This window comes from Apis dorsata, unplaced genomic scaffold, assembly GCF_000469605.1.
Source record: "Apis dorsata unplaced genomic scaffold, Apis dorsata 1.3 scaffold_220, whole genome shotgun sequence".
NCBI classification, from domain to species: domain Eukaryota; kingdom Metazoa; phylum Arthropoda; class Insecta; order Hymenoptera; family Apidae; genus Apis; species Apis dorsata.
In genome coordinates, this window is record NW_006263502.1 from 1,878,785 (window position 1) to 1,886,280 (window position 7,496).

At 35.9% G+C, this 7,496-nt stretch overlaps 1 protein-coding gene across 12 annotated transcripts in view; it reads right to left on the bottom strand.

Annotated features, from left to right (window-relative positions):
• LOC102681456 (pleckstrin homology domain-containing family G member 5-like) overlaps window positions 1–7,496 on the bottom strand; it is an 89,200-nt gene that overhangs the window by 13,261 nt on the left and 68,443 nt on the right. For all 12 annotated transcript variants that reach the window (XM_031510306.1, XM_031510300.1, XM_031510307.1 and 9 more), the window contains exons 8-9: window positions 3,891–3,994; window positions 3,022–3,158 (exon numbers count right to left, since the gene is read on the bottom strand). In XM_031510306.1, the coding sequence (XP_031366166.1) occupies window positions 3,022–3,158; window positions 3,891–3,994 (241 nt within the window). The remainder of the gene's footprint in view (window positions 1–3,021; window positions 3,159–3,890; window positions 3,995–7,496) is intronic.

Below are 7,496 nucleotides of genomic sequence, written 5' to 3' on the forward strand. Positions count from 1 at the left end.
CAGACATCGCGTTATCGATGTTCGTGACAATTCTCGCATGGGATGAGGTCGAACAATGATGGACGTTTTCCACTCGCGTACTAAGCTCCATCCTGTATCTGATCGCACGTTTTACCCACTCTTTAGACAGTTCTTGCGTGGATGAAACGAGAGCGATATTTCGGCGCAACGTGCGAAAAAAGAATAACTATCAAGCGTGATACCCATCTAAACTTCTGGCAAATAATTGCGTGAGTTTTTGTTCACGCATTAAAATTGTGTTTACGTCACAATGCCGATAATTTCTTTCGATAGGGGTAGGGGGCTTTAAGGTTCAAGGTCATCCTGTTCGACACGCACAATTCTAAAAATAATTAATATAATTTTTTTTTTTTTTTAGAAGTAGCCGTGATAAGAAAATTTCAATTTTTTTTTTCTCTAAATAGTCATAAATCGGGCCATGCTCTACGGAATACCTTTGTTTTAATCTCAAATATGCATATAAAAGAGAGATATTTTTCAAGATTATAGAGTTATAAAGTTGTAATTAAAAATCTCAGGAGCTTTGGCTCTACTCTTTTAAAAAGATAAAGAAAAAAGATCGTCTTGATGTTACAATAACCTTGTTGAAATTTGTCACATTTAAACTTTTAAATATTGCAGAATTATATATATGTTTCTATCGTTTGATTTTATTATTACACGATATTTATTCGAAATATTTTTCTGCATTTTTCACATTTAAATAATAATTATATATATTTAAACAAAGATACTTAAATGCGGAAAGTATTTCGAATATACGAATAAAATTTATTAGTAAACATTGTCTAAAACTTAAGTAATCGCAGTGAAATGTGAACTATGATCGAACATTGCTCGAGCAAGGAATTTAAACAAGATATTTCATTGGTGGTTTTCAACGAGTGTTATAACGTTATAGCTATCCGAATCGCTTATCGAAGTTGCTTCGACGACGAGGAATTTGAGGTTTTCTTGTTCCGAGACAACAACCCCCGAGATAAAATTATTTGAACCATGTTTCCACCAACCATGTTCCATCTAGGTTATGAAGTTTACTTTATACATTTCCTTCCTTTTTTTTCATTTCATTTCATCATCCCTTATTGTTACTTAGACCATGGAATAAAAACGTATTTTGTACTTTTTTTTATTTCTCGATCGAATCAAACGCAGCTCGAAAAAAAAAAAAAAAGAAACCCACTCAACTCGAATTATTAAACGAAAATTTTCCTCGAATTTCCCTTCGATAATTGTATCGTTGGAAAATCGCATTACGTGCACTATCTATTATTGTATCTCGGTTACGATTAATCGAGTTAAACGCGCCTTATTGTATCACAACGGAGCATCCGTTTATTTTTTCGATATTCGATATCGCTTCGGAGAGTAGGTAAGTAGGTTTGCTCGGAAAGGTATACGAGAACAGGGTCTATTAAGTGGCTTCCTTTGTCCTTGTGAATTCCTTTTTAGCGCTCTCAAGGATAGAGGTGGTAAATTAAGGAATTATAGCACCTATGCGTCCTTCCCTCCTTCACGATCCTCCACGATTCGTCGCGTGATACGCGCCCATACGCGTCCCGTTTCACCCTTTTTATTTAATCGTTAGACTGTACGACGTCTAGATGGAATACCGTGTTTCACGCGATAAAAATCGCGGGATTTTTCGAAATCGATTTCTGTCCGCGTCAAATCGGTGGAAAAGCTCGATACGAAATAATTCTTGTCATCGGATCACCTTTCTATCTTTTTACCACCATTTTGTAATTGCGCGAATAAAGAACGTCGATTAAAATGGCGGAATGTCGATAAAACAGTTTTACACACTTTTTCATTCATCGTTCATTTTTCTTTAAATCGTCGTCGTTTTTAATTTAAAAGAAAAATACTACCGCGTTGAGGATCATATTCATTTCGATAATCCTCCATAATTAACGTGAATGGAGATTATTCGCGGATGAATATCGAAATAATTTCACGAATAAAATTCTACAAATTTCATCAGAAAAGTTAAGTAGAATTCATCTATATATGGCCAGATACAAAGTCAAACACGCCTGCTCTACACCGCGCAGCGGTAGTAGTAGTTCAAACTCGATTTTATCTCGAGCTTTAAGTAGTATGACCCGATTATGCTCGGACAGAGCGACTTTACGCCTCGATCAAAGTTTCGCCTTCGACGCGAATCCATTTATCGTCGCTTGTGTATACATTTATCACTCGTGACCGTCGTCGTACGTGTACCTATGCCATTTTTTTTCTTCTTCCTCCCTCCCCCTTTCGCATCGATCAAAAGATGTCGCCCCTCACGGACACACGTCCACTTTACATCCGTTTCGCATCGAATTCAATTTCCTCTTTTTTTATCCGTCCCTTCGATCATCGATTCATGCGCCATTCAATGCCAGTAACATTGATAACGTTGCTATTAACATCGCAATTACGATCGCGTGTTTACATCGATTCTTATGGCCCGTTTAACTTTATCAATTCGTTCGGGGGAAGATTCGTCGCGTGCACGCGGTCGAATGTCAATTAGTTTCGTCCATCGAAATCACGATCCTCTATCTGTTATCAGTCACCACTCAGTGAATTACACTCAGCCCCGTTTCGATCTTACCTTTAACTTCCGAAGCTTGCAACCGAGAATGCAAATGGCTCTCAGTCTGGCTAACGAGTGAACTTTCGCGATAACTTTAGCATTGGTGGACTCTCTAGCCAATGACGTTCGACGTTTCGTTTCCCCAAATCTCTTATATCTCTGTCCACAATTATAAATAGATATATATATCGACCGTAATATCGTCTCCGTCCTTTGCGTGTTTCGTACGAATGATTTCTGGGATGATAATAACCAGACAGATAAGGAATCTAACCACTATCTCTACTAAAATTAAAAGAAATTTGCGAAATGCAATTCACGAATTCCTCTGAAAGTCCTTTTCTGATCGTGTCAATATCCAGATGTTTCAGAGAATATGAGAAATGAATGAAAATAAAACGTGAATTCGTGAATTTTACCTGTTATTCGCAAATGCTTGCCGCCAAGGCTGGAGGTGTCCGTGGTGAGGATCGGCAATGGCGGCGAGAAACCGTCGAAGACCTCGATCCGCGAGATGTCGATCCCGCGCCTCTCGCAAGCGGCGTTGATCGCCTCGCTGCAACAAAGCGGCGCTTGTTTCGTAATTTTCCATTTAACGACGGAATCATAATAGTAGGGTTATCGAGTAAATGGAAGAACAAGAATGGAGGCCACGCCTAGGCGTAATGGCCTCTCGACAAATCCCCACAGCGAGGATACAAGTAAGTAGCGTTACAATGCGGCCGTAAACAGCCAACGCAAGAATTTTCGTTGTGAGATCACGTTGTGCAAGCACGTCGCAGGAATATCGCTACGCGATATTTCCTCGTTATTTAAAGGTGATTATTAAACGATGTCACGAGGAGAACTCGTCAAAGGGTTCGTCGAGGCGTAACTTTGTTTCAAGATCATTATCCGCCTTTCGAATCCTTCTCGTACTCCTCGAGACGAAATTCGATACATAAATTGTACACATTATTTCTTAACAATTATATGTTGTGATCATATATTAAGAATTATGTATACGTGAATTAAAAGAAAGATTTTCTTTAATGTGTATATTTTAATGTGTATATTTGCAATGTTCTAGAGGAAATAATAATATTTGTTTTTTTATTTACAATTGTTAAATTTATTTTGAAACTTTAAAAATCGTGATGTATGAATGTATAAATTTTTTAATTTAAAAAGTTTGCAAATTTCTTTCACCGAGTTCATATATCTAAGTGAATTTTGGTAAAATTTAGATAGCAATATTTTTTGCACAAAATAATTTATTTATATTAAACTTTAATAGAATGAAACTTACGCCAAGTAAGTGCCCTTCGCAGCGGGCAGAAACTCGTCCCGATCCAGGCCACTCGAATCGTCCGAGAGATCGAAGCTGACGCTGAAAAACTCGCTGCTGGATACCTGAAAAATTGATTCCAACGTTTTGATACGTTGATTATTTCGAAGAGATTTATTTGCGACAATAGCATTGACATTGGCTATTAAATCAAGAGTTGAGGAATCGGGTTCGCAACTTCGGATTACGTTACACGAATTCGAAACGAGAATACTCGAGAACACTAGAAAGTTTGATGGAAAATTTGATAGCGACGCTTCAAAGAATTGAAGAAACTCTTCGACTTTATATAATGATTGTAATCGGGACGTGCCCTGCAAATTTGAATTTCTAATGAAAAGGAAGAAATTTCTTGTTCGTAGAATTTTTCGTAGAAAAATTCATAGAAAATTTTTCCACGAATTCTCGAAAATTTACTCGATAAAATTTCATGCATTAAATCGTCTAATAATTTCGCGTGGTTCTTTTTAGATTAGAAGAATATTTATATGTGATATTCAAACAGATTAATTCATACGAAGATCAATGAAGTAAAAAGTTGATTGAAGAAATACAAAATATGTATAAATACAATCACTTTTTATCTTTACACATATATATATAGAGAGAGTGATTTTTCCTGTACAATATTTGATAAAGAACCAGGCTTGTTGGCAAAAAATAAAAGAATGTTCTGATATGTTATGCAATGTAAGCCTAGCGAAAATGCTGAGTTCTTATCTGAATAGAGGTTCATGCCTTCATGCTGACGATGACAGGTAATAAAATGAGAAGGAGCTTTCTCATTTATAGAAGCACATGGAAAATGGGTCGTGTTCATTTGCCATGATCTTTTTGCCATCACATTGTTCCACGATCTTTTGCGCGTCTTTCTTTCTTTTTCTTTTTCTTTTTTTTTTTTTCTTTTTCAACAAGTTTCCAATTACGTTACTGAAAGTTTGGCACGATAAAGTCTTCAACGAGTTTTAGAGAACGTAACACATTTACACGATACATTTACAATTTGTATATATACATTTCATAAAAAACTTTAAATAATGCGTATCTTTTATTTACACGTATGAATATAAATCAAACGTGAAAAATTGAGAAAAATTGAGAAAAAAAAATAAGGTACGATTAAGTTTATTTCTTTAAAGAAAAAAGAAAAATTAAGTATAACTGCATTAAAGAATGCTGCATTATTTAAACTTTTAAGATTTTAAATAAAATTAAATGGAATTAATAATATACAAATAAAAAAAGTACAAAAAATTATTCTCGTGCTACATTCCATTAAAATTCTTCTATTTTCTTTCTCTCTAATTCTCAACTTTTATTTGGAGATTCTTAACTATCCGCATGTTCGTGTTTCCACATACCAATTGTTAAAATAAACTCAACCACATTAACCTAAAACGTTGGCGATTATGCTTTTATACACGCAATAATCCCACGCTTAAAAGCATTCGGACGCATTACGATTTCTTTACACCTTTAATAGAAACCAAGAATCCTCCATTTGCACATTTATCGGTCCATCGCGAGCATTCTCAACTTGTTCGAAATTTTTATCATTGCCATGATGTTCTGTCGAAATGGTTTATACCATCGAGTTAAGTTCGCCAATTCGTCGAGTAGTTGCATTATTTATTATTCCATGTTCAAATTATGCAAAACGATCTTCATATTCCTATCCCAATTAATTCATTGGCGAGAATAACGCCGGTGGAATCCAGTGGAATGTGATACGAATGATCAGACAAATCGAACAGAGTCGCAAATAGTTGACTAAGTGGAATAGCGCGAAAATGGTCGGACAAGTCGAGCGAGACCGCGAAGTCAATTTATTTAACGAAACTACCATTCACTACCTTGTATATATCACTTTTACTAAACTCTCGTTCCAACGAGAAAATAGCTTGAAAGCGTATGTAACGAAAAATAGGATAAAAAAAAAAAAAACTCTCGTTCAAGGTTTTGCCTTATCCAACGATAAAAACTTTTTTTCTTTTTTTCATTTTTAACCGAATTTCTAATTATACAAGTTTTCAAGAATTCTCATAAGAAGGAATTCCATTGAAAAGGAAACTATATACGCATTTCGTGTAACGGAAAAAGATTTACTCTTGTTCGACTTCATAGATTAACACTAAGATCATTAAAGGAGAAGTTATAAATTGATTTTTTAATGATAAATTAATATTAATTTTTACTAACTAATAGAGGCTCTTTCATCGTTTTAATCTTGAATACTGTTGAATTTTGCACGTGTTGATGAGTCTCGTCACAGTAATAAATAAATAAACTCGGTTAATACTCTATATGTAATTTTAATGTTAATATTTCGGATCAGGATTTTAATCGTTGTTCGTCGAATTTTCTTGGCAAATAGGTTCATCAATATATCGTTAGAAAATTCGGCCTCCACCACGTCCTTGGACACGTTTGTAACTTACATTCGGCGAATCGATAATGGCGAACAGGCTTGCGGTCCGTTTGCATGTTATCGATTCGAGCTTGGCCAAGAAACCCATGAGGCTGGATTCTGCAATTCCATCGGTGGAAATCCACGAAAATAAATATCTTATATACGTTCGTGATAATTCTATATAATTGTTATACCTGATTTTTTTGAAATTCCTTTCAAAAAAATTTATTATTGTCCAACTTCGACGAGATAAAAACAGGACGATGATCTCTCTAATAATCGTAGGAAATCGTCCATCGATAAGTCGAACTGGTTGTCTCGTTGCTTGAAATCGATCATCCCCTTTCCTCTCCCCCTTTTTTTTTTGCCACTCCCTTTTCATTCCACTTTCAATCGGACATCTTTCTTTGCCTCGATATCTATTCGCCGTTCAACCGTTTATCGGTTTACCATTTTTTATCATTTAGCTAACCATTACAATGGCCAATTTCATCGATACAAACATCGATATACACATTGTATATTGATATATTTTCCATTACGGTGTTTTTCCTCATCCCAGAGAGATTGGGGCGGCAAAAAACAGAGACAAATTAATCGTTAGTTGCTCGTTCCGTTGTTGTTAAACGAAAACGGGGGAAAGAAAGAGAGAAAGAAATATTTTGTTGTTGGAATTTTGCGATCGTTAGAGCGAGCGACGCTTTTATATCTCGGGTTAAAACGCAATTTCCTTTTTCTACAAACAATTCAGACTGTTTTACATAATTGGAAACAAGAATGGAGTTGTTCAACATGCGACTGTCTGTAATATCGATCCGTTTTTTCCCGAGTTAGCGAGAACGGAAACGACGACGTCGACCCGACGGGACCCAAGTGCTCCAATTCCCTACGAGCCCCCGAGTTTCCCCGATACTTCTCCCCTAGACTTGGTTATCATAAACGGACAGCGGCGGCGCTAGTGTTTGCATAATATCTCGCCACCCTTTTATTCGCTACTAAGGCCACTTTCTTTGATGAGATCTCGCGATACTTAATAACAAAGGAAGGGAAAGATCATCCGTGCTCTCGATAAACTGAATTTTCGTTGAATCAATTCTGCCGCGTGCTTTCAATTTCTTGATAAAACGTGAAAGGAAAAAAAAAAAAAAAAAAAGGAA